This window comes from Marmota monax, unplaced genomic scaffold (genome assembly GCF_021218885.2).
Source record: "Marmota monax isolate L192 unplaced genomic scaffold, Marmota_monax_Labrador192_F-V1.1 WCK01_AAM20220418_F8-fsc00020, whole genome shotgun sequence".
Lineage (NCBI taxonomy): Eukaryota > Metazoa > Chordata > Mammalia > Rodentia > Sciuridae > Marmota > Marmota monax.
In genome coordinates this window covers 15552317-15573119 of record NW_026692912.1, presented here as the reverse complement: position 1 = coordinate 15573119, position 20803 = coordinate 15552317, and the positions used below count along the sequence as shown (strand labels likewise).

Here is a 20803-nt window from a genome sequence, read left to right as displayed (position 1 = left end):
GATATACTAGCTTTTCTCTTTCTTGAATATGCCAAGATATTGTCTTAAATTTTTTTTTTTTTTTTTTAGTTGTAGATGAACACAATACCTTTATTTTATTTATTTATTTTTATATGGTGCTGAGGATCGAATCCAGTGCCTCACATGTGCTAGGCAAGTGCTCTACCACTGAGCCACAACCCCAACCACTTTTTAAATTTATAAATAAACATACATTTTTATTCATTTAAAACTTTAAGTACTATATATTTGTAATTAACAATATTCTGTTCTTATATCTAAAATTCTTCAACTAGCAAAGACAATGTAAAAATAGCTCTTCGAGGAATATGAATTAGAGATTATAAGTGTCAAGGCCTTTAAGGCCTTTGTGCTTGCTGTTCACTCTGTCTGGAAGGCTTTTTCCCTAGGCTGATGGTGTTCTTCCTCAACATTTAGCTCTCAGCAGAAATGTTACCTCCTAGCCAGCCATGGTGGCACATGTCTGTAATCCCAGCAACTCAGGAGGTTGAGGGAGGAGGACTGTAAGTTCAAGGCCAGCCTTGGTAACTTAGTAAGACCCTAAGCAACTTAGTGAAACCCTGTCTCAAAAAATAAAAAAGGCTGGGGATGTGGCTCAGTGGTTAAGTACCCCGGGTTCAATCCCCAGTTACCGCCCCGCCACCAAAAAAAAAAGTAGGTTACCTCCTTCTAGAGTCCTCCCAGGTGAAAGCTGCCCCAACCACTATCACCCTCATCAAGTCACTCTCTGTTGGATACCAACAGCATTTCATCACCTGGAAATGACTTTATCTATTTATTTGTCCTAAGTTTCTAACCAGAATTTAAACTACATGGGGACAGATATTTCTCAAGCTTACTGACTGCTTCACACTCAAGCATCTAGCACTAAATAAGCACTCAAAAAATAATTCTGAATCAGTAAAGTGGATCTGAAAAGATGTTTGCTAGGATGAAAGGTGTAGGTAAGGTATGCTATTGGCCTAACAGTATAGTAGGGCACTGGTTTCCTTCTAAGGGATGATCACCCCCATTTCATTGAATTTCACTGAATTTCAGCCACACTTACATGGGAATGGGTACCCGAATTAGTGTCCCTTCCAATTCTGGGTTCAGATTCATTCCACTTTCTCTTATAGCCTTGATAGCTGCAGCTGTACACTGAAAACCAGATCAAAAGGTAAACAGAATTAGTAAATAATTATTACCAGATGCAAGCCCTCTGCCGATAACTGGCAACCCATCTTGGCAGAACATGGAAACATTTAGTTCTGTTACCAGTAAGATCAGGAAGTTACATTGGTGTAGAGTGCTTTGATCAAGCTGAATAGCAAACTATGTCCACTCCTGGTACCAGTGTACTGTGGAAGGAAAAAAAGAAAGAGAAGAAAAAAATAAAAGGAAAACACAGCTCTGCTTCTTTGAAAAGATTTCAATGGTTTGAGGCAACACAGATCAAAACCACAATAAATCCTCAAGGGAGGAGGGCTGGTCTGTGCAAAGATTGGTGTAAAGACAGATGAAAGATTTCATACGTTAAAATTCCAGTTGACATTTTACACTCAAAATATACCAGTGCCGATTTGGAAGGGGTAAATAAATTTAACTCATTCGCATCTACACTCATACCAAATTTATTCATGTTTTGAATGACAATGAATCTTAGCTAGTGTGTGCTCCAGAAAAGGTAGTATGGTACAATCACTGAAATAATGAGCTCTGGTGTCAGAAAGATCTTAGTTCAATATCCCCAACCTCTACCCACTCTGATAACCATATGACCCTGAGCAATAAGCTTACCCTCTTTGAGTTGTCATTTCATAATCTCAGACAATACGACATATAAACCTCAGAGTAGTTAGATAACATGAGCAATGCATGTTGCTCTGTGCCTGATACAAAGTAACACCCACTTAAGGGCAGATATTATATAAATGTTATATACACTTATTAAAAATGCATTAAGCTGGGCATGATTGTTTATGCCTATAATCTCAGCTACTTGTGAAGCGGTGATAGGATAATGGCAAGTTTAAAGCCAGAGTGGGCAACTCATCAAGACCCCATCTCAAAATATAAAATAAAAAGGGCTGAGATGTGGTTCAGAAGCAAGTTCTAGGGGGGGAAAAAATCCATAAAACCCCCAAACAAGGCTGAGTTAATGCCATCATCTAGCTAATGCACACCCCCTTCTCCACATCTTTTAGGGGCTTCTTCAGGTTTGCCCTGAAGTGCTAGTTGGCATACTAGATACTGATTTCCTGAAGTGCCCCACCTCATACTCAAACATTATAACTATACCTGGTATTCAATTCTAAAGGATAACAAGAAAACAGTGTAAGAGAGAGATACTGCCTTTGGCATGTCAATGTGGAATTCATAAAAACAAAGTGTCTGACATTTTCAAAAAAATTTTAGGTTTGATGAGAGCCAATCCACATCATTGGGTTTACAGGTTAATTCTTGACTTTTGAGTTCCTTCCTAGACTTTGTGGTTTAAACGAATACTTTATTTTTTTAGGTGGTTTGTTGTTTTCATTTTGGAAGATATGCCTCTTAAAAAGCTCACCCATTTCATTTTTGTTGTTGCTACTAAGAAGAGGTCTTGCTATATTGCCCATGCTATTCTCAAACTCAAGTGATCCTCCTGCCTCAGCCTCCCAAGTAGCTGGGACTATAGGCAAATGCCTGGTTTCATTTCATTTTTATTTTATGTATGTATGTATGTTCATTCCGCAGTGACAGGAATTGAACCCAGGGCTTTGTGTACACTAGGCAAGCACTCTATCAGAGCTACACCCCCAGTCTTTCATTTAATTTTTAAATGACCTTAATTTGACACTATACAGTTATCAGAACTTCCACATATAAATGGATGAATTATCCCCTAAGGAGGCTGTACATGGAGTCTAAGTGTATACAATGTAAGTATACAAAGAATCCAAGTGTGGCCACTGATTAAAACAGTTAATTCCTAAAATGATGCCTTTAACCATAGATAATAATAGTTGGAAGGGAATCTCTGACCTAACCAAGCACAACCTGTTCATTATGTATTCAGAGACCTGCAAGGTATGGTCAAATCCCTAAGCACAGACATGGTCTTCCCTGAGAGTCCAAGAAAGATGGAAGACCCGATCTATCATACTTCTAGTTACTGGCAGAGTTAAGAGGAGACTAAACAGAGGTTCTTCCAATGATATTACTTTGTCTATTTTTTTTTCCAGATCCCCAAGCTCAATGTATGCAATAATATGACACAGGAAGGTAAATATAAGTTAACTGGGCAAAGAAATGAACTTAATTTTCCTTTGCAAGAGAACAGCTATCTCCCTTACTAAAATTAAATATTTCTAAAGTTAATAAAGAATCTCCACATTAAAGGGGGAATATCCTGATCTCAAATCTCCCATTCTTCTTCCGCAGCTTCTCAGTGCATGACATAATCTACTGTTGTGACATCCCAGCATCTCCCCCTTCTCAGAGCCTGGCCAAAGTAACTCTATACAAACCTCCCCCTGTAGTATAAGAGCACCCGCTACTAACACCAAGATAGGTAGGAACTATGCCTTGATATTTACATTTTTCAGTATAAAGCACAACGCCAGGTACCTGTGCCCAGTAAAAGCTGCTGAATGAATACATTAATGATCTGGTTAAATCTATTTTTAAAACTTATCTCCTTACTTTATTTAATGTACACATCCCCTGAAAACCTCATTTTATACTTTAGCTTCTTCTGTGTCTTTCCATATGAGAAAAAAATGCTACTCATTGAGGTCATTTTACAAAGAAACCTACTGAAAAAGGAATTCTTTTTTTTTTTTTTTTTTTTTTGGAATTCTTCAAGTATATTCTAGATTATATATTTTATATTTTGCATTGACATAGAATGCAGAATCTCAGGGAATTAAGAGTCATTTTCCCAGCATGACGTTTGAACTACCCATGGTTTAAAGTAAAAAGGCATACATTTTTATAGAATTTTCACCTCTTATCTTTCATCCCCTCACTAAAGGAAGATGCAGTACTCCAAGGCAAACTGGTTGCTCTCAAATGGCAACACTAATCAACTGGCTATGGCGGCTTGGAGTATGATGTCAACAAACATCAGGAAAAGTACGGTGATCAGTTAGCAAGGTCTGTCATCACTAATCTTAAGCTTATCTATACTACAGGACAAAAGATGACAAAACTTCTATAGACAGGTGAACAAATCCTTGAGAAGCTGGACTCAAGTCAACTCTGTTAGTGCCATGGCAATTACTGGCCTTCCATCTTCTTTATATCCCAATAGGTCCCTAGAATGTTAGGTATATGAAAATATAAACTCAGTCTGTCTTAATCATCAATGAATTCCCAGCACCTCTAATCACATATATGGACTCCAAAAATATGCACTGAATTGAGTGAATGAATGAATCTTGAAAGGAGCACAGACTTTCATGTCAAACACAGCTATATTCAAATACTGGCCTATCACAAGGTGTAAAACTAGGGGAGATATTTTACTTCTCTGAGCCTGCATTTCCTCAACTATAAAATGACATAATACTAATTTTACTGTTCCTCATGTGAAACTAAACATGAGAATGTGGTTGGCAATACAGGAGACACCCAATGCACACTGGCTCTCTTTTCTCCATAAGAGTAATAATGGAGCCTGCAGAATTTTTTCTATTATTTCTATTAGTTCAAATACACACTGGGAAATGGGAAATGACTCTTACTTTTTTGATATTTTGCATTATTATTTTTCTGTTGTTTTATTTGAATGATGCTGTAGTTTGTATTTACTTCTTTCCTTTCCCATCATTAACTCCAGTTTCAAGCAAGTTTATGGAAGGGAGGAGCCATGTGTATCATTTATCAAGCTGGACACGTGTTAAACAAATGCAACACAGTTTTCTGTCTTCAATGCATTTGAAAAGATTACACATGTAAATCTGCATCATGTCACCACAGGATGACACAGAAACACTCAGGTTTGAAAAAAAAGCCAACTACATGTGAAGTAGAAAGAAATTATATAAACACAGAGAGGATTAGCTCAGCATTTTGAAGCTATGAACCTGAGTACTCTACAGACAGCTTCTACGCTGGAGGAAGGAAATGTTTAGTTAGAGCTATTTGTTTAATATATACACCAGATGAGATAAAGGAATTCAAAAGACAATGCAACTTATACTTCCTCACTTTGTCCCTATAAATGAATATTTCTACTGATCTGCTTGTTAAGCTTTTTTTCAAAACCCAGGGAATTTCAACTTAGGAGAATTGCAAAGATGCTTTGGTTGAAAAATGAAGATATACTTCAACTTCCTAAGAAAAAATTAAGCTGTTAATATCTCTTTCTGCCTCATAAGATGCTCTGGTGGCCAATCCAGTGCTTCTTCTGTCAATGCCATTTGCTATTTAAAAACAGAAGTGGCTGGCCCTGTAAAACAATCTGCCTGATGAGGTCTTCAAGCTGTGTAATTAGGAGGCTATTCCCTAAATTGTTCTGCAGTGCCTATGGGATTAGATGAACAAGGCAGAGAGGCACAGTGGTTCGGAGGGGGCCAGTAAGGACAAAGAGTTGACAATTTTCTTTTTGCCCACTTCTCTGCTCCTTAGAAACACCAAGAATAAGATTTTCCCTTCCATCAGCCTAATAGTATTCATCCACTCAAGGAAAGTTTACTGAGCACTTATTATGTGCCAAGCACTGTGTTTGGTGCTGGACACAATGAATATGTTAGATATGATTCCTACATTCCAAGCTTACAATCTCATAAAAGTGCTATGGGGAATTTGGGGGATAAGCATGTAAATATATGTATGAGCTTTTTTTTTTTTTTTTGTACCAAGGATTAAACCCAGGGAATTTAACCACTGAGCCACATCCCCAGCCCTTTGCTTTTTATGTTTTATTTTGAGACAGGGCTCACTAAGTTGCTGAGGCTGAATTTGAACCTGTGACCCTCCTGCCTCAGCCTCCTGAGCTTCTGGGATTACAGGCATGTGCCACTGCACTCAGTTATGTATAACTATTAATAGTGATATCTGCAATAAAAACAACAATAACAATAACAACAACAAAATGTGCTGTATAAGAGAGTTAAATGTGAAAGAACAATTTAGATTGCACAGATTAGGAAAGTCTTTCCTATAAAAGTGACATTAATGTTATTACTAATGTCTATTCCAACAGAGACCAGAGAGGGACCCTTTCAGCAAGGCTATCTTACCTCTGGGAAGCTGGCCATATTCACCAAAATCAACTGTGGCGACTTCATGGAGATCTGGCTGATCTGGTTTAAAGCAAGCTTCCCATCAGCAGTTACCACAGTAATATGATCAAGGGATCCTAAAAGAAAAATTATAGGGTTTTAGAATTCTGCAGAACTTTAGAAACTCCACATCTAATTCTCTATCTAATCCAGATTCAATAAACATTTAGGGATCCGTTATCAGTGTGACTCATAGAAGCAGCAGTGTCATGTGATATAAAGCTTGAAATGATACAATTTGGTTAAATTCCTTTCTGGCAACTAGGGGGACAACCATTCTGGTTCACCTGAACCCCAGGGGTTTCTTGCAACACAGAACTTTCAGAACTAAAACCACTAAGAACTGTTTCCCTTCCAGCAACTATGCCATTTAATAGCTATAAAACCTCTGGCAAATAAGGGAAAAATGAAATTATAGCATTTGCAGGAAAATGGGTAGAACTAGAGACCATCATGTTAAGCGAAATAAATCAAACTCAAAAAGTCAAGGGTCATATGTTTTCTCTCATGTGCAGAAGCTGGAGAGGAAAAAGGAAAACAAAAGTCGAGGTACTCTCCTAAAAATCAAAATAAGACCAATAGAGGAAAGGAGCCAAGGAGTTGGGGGAGGGTGAGATAAGTGCTGGGGAGTAATTTGATCAAATTATATTGTTACATTGTTTCTACAAATGAATATGTAACAACAAATCCCATCAATACGTACAACTATAATGTACCAATACAAAAGATTTTTAAAAATCCTTGGCAGGTCACTAATTTTATCTGCACTGTGGTTTCCAGCTCAGTTTAAAAGAACAAAAAAACACCTTACAGAATTAAAGTGAGTACTGTAGCTAATGGATTGTAGCTAAATATGCACAACCAAGTATCTAACAAATACCCAAGAATTAGCATTAAAAAGGTTACAGGTTACCCTGTAACATTGTATTGCTACCTCACCTTTTCAGATGAGAAAATGGAGATTTGAGAAGGATAAATGGACCAACAGAACAAAAGGAAAAAACAATCAAGAACCAAGACTCACACTCCGTTGTGCTTAATTTTGATTTTGATTAAGGTTCTTATAAAAGTAGAACTCAAATCTGGGTGTGAATCAGAATCACCAGAGTCTTTTAATTTAGATTCTTTGACCCTACCCCAGAGATCCTGATTATGCAGAGACTTGGGAATTTGTGATTTAGGGGGAGTCTGAATTTTTTAACTTCACCACATGATTCTGACACACAGCCAGGTTTACAACCATTCCCTTATGCCACTCTTAATATTGGTGCCCATATCCCCTTTAGAAGCAAGCCTATTTGAAAATAAACAAACAAAAACTCTATTAATACTTCATTATTATCCTGGATCTGATCTTTATCTCCCTCTAAATTCTGGAAAACTCTGGGCAAAATTTCCAGAAATCCAAGAAGGCAAGCAATAAAGTAAGCTACAGAGAGGACATTATTCACACTTACTGGCTTCCCATGCAAATGATAATGAGAAGAAAACCCTTACCATTCACAGTAGGAACCACTCATGGGTGGCTCATTCAACACAAGGGGAGTTGGGAGAACAAGTCTTAAATAAACTGGAGTTGTCCTGGTAATATACTGTTAGAATGCAGTACAATACTATGGCCCAAAAATGTGATCTGAAGTACTCAGTTGTATTCAATATCATCACAAGATAGAAGGTTGTTGATCTTAAGAGCTTCAATCAGGAAAATCCAGAAGGCATAAATGGTAAAGTTGCCATGATTCTAAAGACCAAAGACCTAAGTTCAAATACCAACTCTGCCACTTCAAGATGGTGATACCTTGGGCAGATCCCTTCAACTTTATGTGCTTCTGTTTCCTTATCTCTAAATGGGACATGAAAAATTGTATTTATAGGGTTTTTTGAGTTTTGTTTGTTTGTTTGGTTGGTTGGTTGGGTTTTTTTGGTACTAGGGAAATAATCCAGGGGCACTTTACCACTGAACTACATCCCCAGCCCTTTTCTTTATGTTTTATTTTAAGACAGGGTCTTGCTAAGTTGCTTAAGGCCTTGCTAAGTTGCTGAGGCTGGCCTCCAACTTGCAATCCTCTTGCCTCAGCCTCTGAGTCACTGGGATTACAGGCATGCGCCACCACACCCAGCTGCCATTTATAGGCTTTTTAATGAGGATTCAAGAGTATATGAAAAGCCTTTGTAACTATGTCCCAATGATGTTAACTATTATTCCTATTGACATTTTTCTATATTTGAAACAAACTGACCTACTTAAAATTCCTCTAAAATACTTTTCTCACCTCAGGACCCTTGCATATTTTTCTTCTACTGCTCAAATACCTTCCTTCCTTTCTGCTCAGATAACTCCTGATCATTCATTAACAGTCAGCTATACTAGCAGCTAATAACAGAAATCTTTTCTGACCTCAGCTAGATTACAAACCCCTAATATAAGGCCCTAAGAATCCTGCATACATTTCTATAAATAATAATGATAACTTGAACTTACTGAATACTCCTATGTGCAAACATATCATGCTAAATGCTTTGCATAATTTACTGGCTTTCATTATAACAATAATCCTATAATACAGTTATTATTACTTCCACCATTTTATAGATGAAGAAATATAAGACATAGAGAGTAGCTTTCTCAAGGTTATGACAGCTCTTAGTAATGGAGCCTAAATTCAACTCAAGTCTGACCATCTCCAAAGTCATAATCCTCACCACTCTGTATGGCTCTGCTGTATGGTTTTAAATCTTCTGCTTAACTTGTCTATTCCTTCAAGTTAGACTTTGAAAGGCAGAAACAATGTTTCTTTTCTCTAATCTCCAAATCACCTATTAAACAGCAAACAGCCAGACATGGTGGTGCATGCCTGTAATCCCAGTGACTGAGGAGGCTGAAGCAGGAGGATCACAAGTTCAAGGCCAGACTCAGCAACTTAGCAAGGTCCTCGGCAACTCAATGAGACCCTGTCTCAAAATAAAAAATAAAAATGGCTGGAGATGTATCTAAGTGCCAAAGTGCCTCTGGGATTCAATCCCTAATACCAAAAAAAAGAAAAAGAAATTTTAAATAAGCAGCAGAGAATAAGTGGTCAATAACGCTACCATTAGTAAATGGATGGATGGAAGAAGGGACAGATGAAAGGAAAAGAGGAAAAGAACAAACAAAACAACCATAACAAACAAAACAACCATATCTCAGACAACTGTTAAAAGGTGTCACTATCTTGAAGATAAAAATTTAGACATGAAAGTGTAAGAAGAAAAGAATCTGCTGGTTTAGACAGCAATGAAAGATGATACAGAGAATCTGGAAAAAAAAGACTGCCTAGGTTTTAACCTGTTTCACCCAGTCTCTTTACGGCTCCAAGTTCTACCCAGAATGTCACACAAACATAACCCTAAAGAAAAAGAAGCAAAGAGGAAATACCAATGGGAGGCCTTTTGAAAATGGATCTTAACTCAGCCTTCCTGATTTGCCATAAGATCCTCTGCCACAGAAGTCCCAACATGGGCATTTAGGCATGCAATTGTGGTGGTTCCCATTCCCTAAATCTGTATCGACATAATGCATCAAATCCTGTTCCCTCAATCCGTCCCCAGTGAGAATCTCCCTCAGCCTCATTCCTGCCCCTCATTTTCTCAGAGGTTAACATTTAACAAATTACACTCCCAACCTCTTTCCAGGCCCATCATCTTTTTAAGTTCAACAAGAGTGGAGCTTGCTGGCTAATTTTAAGTATCACATTTCTCCCTGAGCTCCTCTCAAACTGTTCTCTGGTTTCGACTGCAGAATGTTAACAGGCCAGAAAGCACAAGGGAGACACAGCACTTTATCAGCTTCATACCTAAAATAATAAGCAAGTTTAAAATAAACAGTTGGGAGAGAGTGGACGGCACGCTCTACTGTCAGCAAAGGCAGAAATGCACCATTCCAAAGGTTGACAAATGACGGGAATGGTCTTCCACTTTCACACTGGATCTCATCTCTGAACTCCGTATGTTTCTGATAGTGTTTATAAATGAAGCTGTGTATTTTTCACTAGGCTTCCTTTAGAATTAGTTCATGAAATACTTTCTAGCTTCCTTATGAACTTCTCCAATCAAGATGTGAGTGGGAGCGGCCCCAGCTCCATAGATACCTTTAGAGGGGGTCCCAGGCTTAACTATAGGATGATGACAATTTGCAAAAGGCCAATTTAACAGCAATTGGATTTTTCCTGCCTGCTTGCACCATTAGCTGACAACTCACTTCTCTATCACATCTGCAAACAGTTCCCCTAGACAGTTCTGACATTTCCCACTTAGAAAAGCCACTTTCAGGAAGTTATTAACCCAAACGGAATCTTCCTGGTCAAGCTCAGGGGTATAGAAAAGCCTCAGGTGGGCAGGTTTGCAGCCATTTGGTTCCCAATAAGGGATAAGAACTACCAAATAGGACAAAGTGGAAAAATCAGACAAAAGGTATCAGATCATGAGTCTAAATACCTAGATGTGTTTATACTGTAATCACAATAAAACTCCCTGTTTTCTTAAAAGTAAATTCCATTAGAACAAAGACCATGACTATTTGTTCACTACTGTGCATTAGCACAAAGCCTCATTCACAGTAGAAAAACATTTGCTGAATGGATAAAAAAAATGTAGTGTTAACAATGTGTAAGCACTGTATCTATTTTAATACCCGCCTCAACACTATAAGGTAAGAATCAGACAAGGAAATTGAGGGTCTGAAAAGTAAACTAATATTAGTAAACTAATAGTAAACTAATTGGTGGGTAATCAGTGTCAAAAGTGGGACTAAAACTCAGCTCAGCCAAAGCCATGCTCCCCCACCGTTAGCCTGCAACATACACAAAGCAATGCTCAGATACTAACCTGGTGAGGTCCTTATATTGAGAGTCTTATTGAAATTATCCTTAAGTGCTTCTATCACAGATTTCATTTCTTCATCCACCTCTTCCAAGTTTATTATATCCTCAACCAAGGTTATGTTAATATTCACTCTGGTTTGGGACAGTCCTTTTCCTTTAGCTAGAAAGTCAACATTCAGTAAAAAAACAAAAAACAGCAGCATAAACAAACAATAAGAAACTGATTTATAAAAGTGCCTACTGTGTGCAGGGCAAAATGTCAAGTGCTATAAAATTATAAAATATTACCTTGGCCCTAAAAAAGAGAGCCTCTATTTATTAAATATCACTATGTACCCAGCACTGTGCTAAACATTTTTGTAGACATTAAAGAGGGCACAGACTTTATAATTAGAAAGTTCAGGTTAAAATCCCGGCTGTAGTCTATGGCCATATCACTCTGAATGTGCCTGACCTTGTTATAAAATCCTGGTTATAACACAGACTAGCTTTTGACACTACACAAGTTATTCAATCTTCTTCAGTATCAGATTCTCTACTTGTAAAACAGAGAAATATTAATACCTGTGTTGTAAAATTGCTACAAGAATATAAATTAAGTCATTCAAATACCTAAAACAGTACTACCCACACCGCAGGAAATCCATAAGTAATCCATTCCTTATTTTTCAGAAAAATAAACAGAAGATGAGAGAGGTAAAGTGACTTGCCTAATGTCACCGGTCAGGAAATGATAAAGTCAAGATTTGGTCCCCAAACTGCCTAATTTTAAATCCATGAACTTTGCATTAGACCATCTCTACAAAATCTAATTGGAGAGAGAGGAAATATGTTAACTCATTTAAAAATGAATATTAAGACAAGGTTACACAGAACATTAGTTGGCTGGTACAAAGAAGAGTAGTTTAGAGACATTAAATGTTACCAATGATAAGTGAAAATGGCTTATATTTTAGAAAATCAACTGCTCTGGAAGCTGAGTAAAATTTTATTTTGTGTCTAAACCATCATAGTGATTTTCCATATGCATTTTATAATGTTATGTGACACAAATATTCTTGTATTTTCTATGGGCCCAAGAAAGGATAAAAAGAGCAAAAAACATTTAAATAATACCTTTGATAATGAATATTATACTATCATTAAATATCTGACAAACTTTTTAGTCACTCAACAAATTTTATTGAGTATCTACAGTGAGCTCAATCCTGTGCTACTTCTATAGCATATTCTAATTTCCAATACAATTGAGTACATTCTTCTATTTGATATTCAAAATAGCTCTCTGAGGTAGGAAGAATAGAGATAATTATTGTGTCCAGTGTACAGATGAGAATCTAAGGCAAAAGTCATTTAAATCTCTTCCCCAAAGTAACCAAGCAGTAAACAGCACAATGATTTTTCAAAAAACATTTATTCATTTACTCATGTCACCATCATGCTTGAAACACTATTACTCTTGAGTTAATAGGCTAATAGCTAAGAATTTTTTAGAACTGCTGAAAGATACTGATGTTTAAATTCAGAAATGCAAGTTCCAAACAGGAACTTAATAATAAAAGTAAACCTATACCTAGACATCTTATGATTGTAGAAAACCAAGGACAGAAATATTGAAAAGGCCAGAGAAAAGACAAATAATCCATAAGGGATCAAAATTTAGAATACTTTCTAAGAATAACAGCAGGAGCCAGACACAATGGAAATAATATCTTCAACCTTTTTTTTTTTTTTTAAATATCTTTTTTTCCCTTGGTGTTTGGGATAAAGCCTAGGGCCCTGTGCACAACTTCTGACACTTTTTTTTAATGTTGCTGGCAATCAAACTCAAGGCATACATGCCAGGCAAGCACTCTACCACTGAGCCACATCCCTAGCCACAACTTAAGACTCTTTAAACGAAGTATCCAGTTAAAAATTTAAAGAGATGTCCATTAATATTAAAATGGATAAACAGTGGTATTTAGGAATGAAATGCCATGCAGCCATGAGAGAGAATGCTCTACAACTTCAAAGAATTTGAAAAGAGACCAGATAAAAAAAAGTTCAGACTTACAATACAGAAGCCATATACAAAAAAAATACACTGAACAGTACAAAACAAACCTATGCCATTAGAAATCACAATGATAATTAATTGCAAGGGGTAAAAGGTGGTACTTACTAGATGGGAACACAGAGGGGTCTTTGACGTGCTAAGAATGTTCTATTCTTTAATTTGGGTGCTGGTTTCACATGTGATTTCATTGTGTGAAAATTATCAAGAGAAATATAAAATGGAAATTATAAAATGCACAGAAATGAGCATAATAAAAATACTGTCAACCAAAAACCTGTTGGAAGTACTCAAAGTTGTGTTTAAATAGAAACTTATAGGATTGAGTTCCTATAAGAAAAGAACAGCTGGGCATGGTGGGCAAGATTTGGGAAGCTAAGGCAAGAAGAACACAAGTCTGAGGCCAACCTGAGCAATTTAGCAAGACCCTAAGCAAATTAGCAAGACCCTGTCTCAAAATAATAAAATAAAGAGAGCTGGGGATGCAGCTTAATGGTAAAGCAACCCTGAGCTAAATCCCCAGGAGCATAAATAAATAAAGAATAAAAAGAAAAGAGAGATGCATTCCCCTATTTATATCGTGAGGCTAATATACTCTTAATGTTAAAAACAGACAACAGTAATAAAGAAAACTTTTATGCCCATCAATATTAGAAAAGTTACATTAAGGCTAATCTCACATAGAAATATAAACTAAAAAATCCTGATACTTAATCCTAAATATAAACTTAATAAATCCAGAAACATATATGCAGATTATATATCAAGAAATGTACATGCAAATTATGTATCAAGAACAAGTAAGGTGGGCTGGGGATGTGGCTCAAGCGGTAGCGCGCTCACCTGGCGTGCGTGCGGCCCGGGTTTGATCCTCAGGACCACATACAAACAAAGACGTTGTGTCCACCAAAAACTAAAAAAAAAAAAAAAAAAAAAAAAAAAATATATATATATATATATATATATATTTTTTTTTTTTTTTTTAAAAAAGAACAAGTAAGATTTGTACCAAGAATTTAACAGTGGTTTAACATCAGAAAAGCTACTGACATTGAATTATCATATTAATAGATTAAAAGAGAGGAAGAGCTAAGCACTGTGTCACACACCTGTAATCATAGCAGCTTGGGAGGATGAGGCAGGAGGATTGCAAGTTCAAAGCCAGCTTAGCCTGAAGCCCTAAGCTACTCAATGAAATCCTGTCTCAAAAAATAAATAAATAAATAAATAAACTAATTAAAAGGGCTGGGGATGTGGCTCAGTGGTTAAGCACCCCTGGATTCAATCCCTGGTTACAACAAAAAAAAAAAAAAAGGGCAAGGGTTGGAGATGTAGCTCAGTGGCAGAGTGCTTGTGTAGCATATGTGAGTGAGGTCCTAAATTCAATGCCCAGCACCACCAAAAAAAAAAAAAATTAATACATATATACACACACACACACACACACACACACACACAAGAATGTTCCTAACAGCCTTATTTATTTTAGCTCAAAACTAAAAGCAAACTCAAATGTCCATATATACATATATACCTATTCAAAATGAAAACTTTTGGCAAAATAGGGACAAAAATATTTGATTAAAAGAGACTACCAAAAACCAAGCAAACAAAACTCTTGATGTGAACATATAAGAAGTGTTCCCTGTAAAGTCAGGAATAAAACAAGAATGCCTATTATCACCAATTACATTGATCATTCTGAATATGGTGTGCTTTAAAAAATCTAATTGTTTCTTTTCCATTGGGTCACACGTCATGTCATCATATCCTGTTATAGCCTATTCTTTCCTCCAGATTTGTAAAACCTCCTCTGTTTCTAGCCAATCTAGTGAAGGAGGGGGACAAAGAGAAAAGGAGAAGCAGAGAAGGAAACATATGTACTTCGTGTACAAGAATGTTCCCAACAGCCTTATTTATTTTAGCTCAAAACTAAAAGCAAACTCAAATGTCCATCAACTATAGAATGGATACAAAAATTGTGGTATACGCATTCAGCAGAAGACTACAAAGAAAGGAAAATGCACAAACAACTGTTTCACAAATCCCACAAATAGACTGTTATCAGAGCCAGACAAAAAAAGAATCCATGGAGCTTGAAAAGAATAAAACTATCCTATGTTAAAATCAATATAGTAAGCTATCTTTCAGAGGGTGAAAGGGACATGAAAGGGACATGAGGGAAGCTTCCAGAATACAAGCAGCATTCTATTTCTTAATCTAGGTGATGGTTACATGGTTGTATTCATTTTATGTCAATTCATGAACTACACACTTTACAATTTAGGAATGCACTTTTCTGGATATATGTTATCACTAAAATTTTTTAAATGTTTCATACATAAAAGTAACAAAAATGATATACTACTAACAAAAATAAATCGATTAAAAAATTGTGCAAATATTTCTGGTGAAAACTTGACAATGTGATTATAAATTTCATATAGAAGAGCAAAAAGCCAAGAAGAAAAAGTATATGTCTGATGGAGGGAAAGATCTGTACCACTACATCAAGACTTTCTGACAGTGATTCAGGTAGTAAGGAATTTAGTGCAGGGAGAGAAAGGTAACTCAACAAAATAAAAGCTCCAAAATTAAAAATATTCATACAAAGAAACCTGACATTCAACAGAGAAGGCATTACAAATCTGGAGAAAAGAATGGGCTACAACAAGTGATGGTGACACAGTCTGTGTCCCCTATGGAAAAGAAACTTAAAATTAGATTTCTCAATGCACTCCATATTCAGAAACAAATCACCTTGGGATAGGAAGAATTTTTTGAGGAACACATAAAAAGCCCAAATAATAAAGGAAAGGACTAAAATTATGACTCCATTAAAACTTATGTTCAACAAAGATACCAGAAACAAAGTAAAAAGCAAAGAAGACACTTGTAACACATATAATCAACAAAGAATTAGTATCCCTAATGCAGAAAGACTCCAATATCTAAGAGAAAAAGTCAGGGGCTGGGGATGTGGCTCAAGTGGTAGTACGCTCGCCTGGCATGCGTGCGGCCCGGGTTCGATCCTCAACACCACATACAAACAAAGATGTTGTGTCCGCCGAAAACAAAAGAATAAATATTAAAAAATTCTCTCTCTCTCTCTCTCTTTAAAAAAAAAAAAAGTCAAGCAATCTTATAAGGAGGCAATCAAAGGAGATGGAACTGAGCAGCCTATAGACTATGCAAAGATGCTGCTGACAGACTGTGGTAGAGTCTAAAGCTGCAACGCCAGGTTTGTAGTTCACCCACTAGCTAGATATGACCACAGGCAAATTATTTTTACAAATGTACCATGCTCTTCTCATTTGTAGAATAGTGTGATCTCAATTCACTAGAAAATCATAATTCCTTTAATGGATAAGGATTGAATGAGTAAATAAATGCATGATAACTTTTAAAAATATGTAATACAATAAATACAAATCAAATGTTGTGGCTAATTATCACTCTTCAGAATATAAGTCTTTTAAGCACTAAAGCTCTTTCAGCATTTAATTTTCCTTCCAACAAAAAGGAGGTCTGCATGAAACCAGAAAAGGAAAGTCAGTGGGAAAATATTCAGCATATTTCTAGCACCATCCTTGGGAGTGGACTGCCCGACCCCCACTGCAAACAGCTGGTCTGCCTGACAATTTTCTGTCACTCATTTAATTCAGTCAACAAAATATTTTAATATATACTATGTGTCAGGCCCTGTTAGGTGTTAAATAACAAAGAAAGAGACTATCTTCATTGGATCCAATATGGAAGGCAGGTAACAAATAAAAATAAATCTTATGATTGAGCAATTAATTAATGATTGCTCTTCTAAGTGCATCAGAGGTAAAATAACTGTGTGCACAAGTACATGTAATGGGAACTGACCTAATTTAAGAGGTCAGGGAAGGCTTCCCTGAGGAAGTGGCATTTAAGCTAAGACCTGTGGTACATCAAAATCTCATTCTTGGATGACACAAGCCATTAAGATCATCCATCTAACTCCGTGGTTTAATACCCCCTTCACCAAAAACCTTCTGGTTTTAATTATACTTCCAACATGCATCTTCCCGTAAGGAAGAGAATTCATTGATCCCGTCACAAGCATTCTAGTTTGCTGGGCACTTCTATCTCTAATTCTAAATAAAAAATAAATAAATTGAGCATTTTTTGAGCCACCAAGAAAATAAATGAACCAGCATGATAATAAGAAAACAGGCCCTGGGTTCTAACAGTCTCTCACTGTGACCTTTAAACTAATCATCTGAACTGTTTTGAGATATCATTACCTCATATGGATTAAGGGGAGAAATTCAGTACATCTCTGAGATCCCTGCCAGTCATGATAAGTCAAGTGCCAAATATAAGAAAACGACTAGGAGGGAGAGGGATTCATGTATCTCTACCTTTGGCTTTCTTGGTTGCAAAGTGGCGAACTGGTACAGCTGAATAGGCCATGTGTTGCTTATGGTCATGTTGTCTTCCACTCACTGTCTTCAGTGTAATATTTGAAACAGGTCTGGTCAAGGCTGCAAGGTAATTGCAAAAGGCAGGATGCATCAAGCGGAAGCACTTTAATCCCAAAGCCATGACTGAAGATAATTCCTGTGAATATCCACTAAAAAAAAGATAAATAAATAGAGACATAAAGTAGACCTAAGTAAAAGTGATGCTACTGTAAATTCAGAAAATAATTCATTCCAATATCAAGCTATAAATTCAGCTATAGACTAGGCAAATTAAACACATTATTTCTAACCTTCCTTCTAACAGCCATACAAGGAAATATTAGCCTCCTTTTACAGGATTAAGAATATGGGGCTTAAGTAACTTGCCCATAGTTTGTAGGACTCTGAACCCTAAGTTCTTTTGACAGCACCAAAATGCCTCTATTAAGCAAATGTGCAGCAACACAAATCTTTAATGAAGCTAATTAAACCCTTATATGAGGAAAAGCACAAAATCTTGATAAAGTTGAAGGGTGGGGGAGTACTAGAAGAGGGCTTTAAACTAAATAAGAAAACCATTTCAACAGGCATAAAATGACTGGAAAATTTACACGACAGCATTTAATTAAAATTTTCTTTGGTTCCTTATGCACTGATTACCAATTAGAATGCACTTTACTTTAATGTGAGTCTGAAGCATGATTGAGGTTTCAGGTCTCCCATGGTATAGAACTAAAGCTCTGCTAAATGCCATCCTCCACCGGGTTAAAAAAAAGTTACACAATGTACTTCTAAGGTCTTTGACCATGGAAAGATGCTATTCCCTCAACTACCTCTGAAATAGAACACAATCCTAGCCAACAAATGGAGTACTAATAGCTTCTGCCAGGAATCTGGCTATCACTCAGCTAAACAATTACCATCAAATATCTGGAAGCTGCTATCTTTGAAAATCAGTTCTACACATCCTCAAATTTTGATGCACTATGATAATTAGACTGAATTAAAAAAGCAAGGACTTCGTAGCAAGAAAGGCCCAAAATCCAATCCCAGCTCCACTACTGACTAAATGTTCCTGAGTGTTTCTGTACCTTGATTTCCTCTACTGTAAAATAGGGATAATTATGCTTATTTCTTAGAATTGAGAATAATGAGGTTAGTCAGGTAAAATACTTGGCAAGGACCTAGCAGACAGCAGGAGACCCAAAATGGTATCTATTAATAACTATCACTTTTCCTTTCAAAGATATTTATTCCAAGGTCATATTCAGTAAAGATATCTTATACATATGTCATTACTGATCTGTAAGGAGGCCCTGAGTCAGACCTGGATGCAAATTTCTACTTTGGGTAATTCATTCTTTTGGGGGGAGAAGGGCATCACTTTCCTCATCAATGAGAAAAATAACTATGATCTTAAAATAATGAATGCATGTAAAACATAGCTAATGCACAGAATATGACAGCTGCTTAATAAATGTGGCTGTCATTATCATTATTTTTTAAGAAAGCAAATTAGTTCAAAGGCACATAATTTTTCCTGGTGGAATTTGTAACAGCAAGTCATACAGATTTCAGCAATCAGTGTATGAAGTCTGTACAAATAGATCTGGATGAAAAATGAAGTAGCATTTTTTCTTCTTCTTTGTCATCAATGGCTTCTATTCATTGTGGTTTGGCCTGGGCTGCTTATTGTATCCGTATCATTTTATTTTACCTGTCAATAATGCTACAAATGAAGTATAACATTCCCCATTTTACAGATCTTGAAACTGAGGCTCAGAGAGGTTGTTACTATCTAAGAACATGGAACTATTAGCCTAGCTCTACTGAAGAACTGTTCACAAAAATTTGGCTAGGAGTAAGGTTTCTATATCTAGGTTTTTGCCTAATATAGCCAATGCCTAACTCACACTTATATCCAAATATGGCTGCATAATAACTTGTTTGGTTTTTTTTAAATCTACAGGGTCTCAATCTGGCTGCTCCATTTATGACTGGTTTCCTGGTGTTCCTGTTGCAGGTCATAATACCAATCCACAAAGCAACAGGAAATCAAAATGGGTTAGAAATAAACAACCTTTGACAGAAAACACAGCACCCAAAAGCAGACCCAGTACACGTGAACCGGAAGACAATTCTATAAATAAACCACATTGCTGAAATGCTTAAGGCGTAGATCTTAATTGCATAGAAATCAGGAAATTCGGAAGTGGAGGTTCAAAGAGGCAGTCCCTTGGATCTTTTACCTTATGGACATGCACATTAACATTCAGTTCAGCACAGATACAGAATTCAAGTTAAGGAAAGAAGCTTGTTATTAGAGTACAAATATTATTCAACAAAATTAACCCATATACAGAAGCAATATAACTAAAGTGTCTAAACTTCAGACATAGTCTGGAACTGGAATCTCATTTTTCCCCTTATTAAATGTGTGACCTTAAGTAGGTCATTTAACTTCTCTGAGCTACAGATTCCACCACATTAAAATATTAGTGACATTTTAACATAATTATAATATTAATAAGAACAAATAACCATTTATATAGTAACCAGAAATCATTCCAAGTACTTAATAACCTCTTCTGAATCTCAAGATGTAAGTATCTCAAGCTATAATTAGTGATTATTACCATTTTACAGATGAGAAAAGAGGCTCAAATAAATTGACCCATATTTGAACACAGGCAATATAGCTGCAGTCTATGCTCTTAACAATTATACTATATTGTGTACATAAAACACTCAACACAATATCTGGCTTCCAGCAGGAGTACAATAAGGAGTAGCTAGCTATTACATTACTTCAACTTCTGCAATATTTTCAAACTATGTGAAAAATGCATTCTTTCCCAAAGTTGAGGGTTTCAAAACTCAAATTTCCCTGTTCTTTGGAGAAGGTACATTTTAATTTTGGAAAGAACTAGATAATGAACTCAACTCCTGACCCATTCACTGTCCCAGCAATCCCTTCTAATCTATTAACTTACAATATGCACATTATTTATAAATATGTGTGTACAAACTGACCCCTGTATATAAAATTCTTTCACATTATAATATTTGATTACAAATCACATTTTACAAATAAACTGATCTTTCATTTCCTCGGGGGCTCCTTCATGACTCAACATCTTCAAATATGCCACTGAATCTGCTTGGAATGATCTTCCCTCACCT

General features: G+C 36.3%; 1 protein-coding gene across 17 annotated transcripts in view; it reads right to left on the bottom strand.

The window, feature by feature from the left end:
* Positions 1-20803, bottom strand: part of Mrrf (mitochondrial ribosome recycling factor) — a 51123-nt gene that overhangs the window by 28582 nt on the left and 1738 nt on the right. For 4 of the 17 annotated variants that reach the window (XM_046451342.2, XM_046451349.2, XM_046451350.2 and 1 more), the window contains 4 exons: positions 17579-17701; positions 11136-11291; positions 6231-6349; positions 1070-1161 (listed from right to left, as the gene is read on the bottom strand). In XM_046451342.2, coding sequence (XP_046307298.1) covers positions 1070-1161; positions 6231-6349; positions 11136-11291; positions 17579-17701 — 490 coding nt within the window. Of the gene's footprint in view, positions 1-1069; positions 1162-6230; positions 6350-11135; positions 11292-11841; positions 11940-14030; positions 14101-17578; positions 17791-19869 lie in introns of those variants that run through there. The other 13 variants (XM_046451339.2, XM_046451340.2, XM_046451341.2 and 10 more) reach the window with 10 other exon arrangements.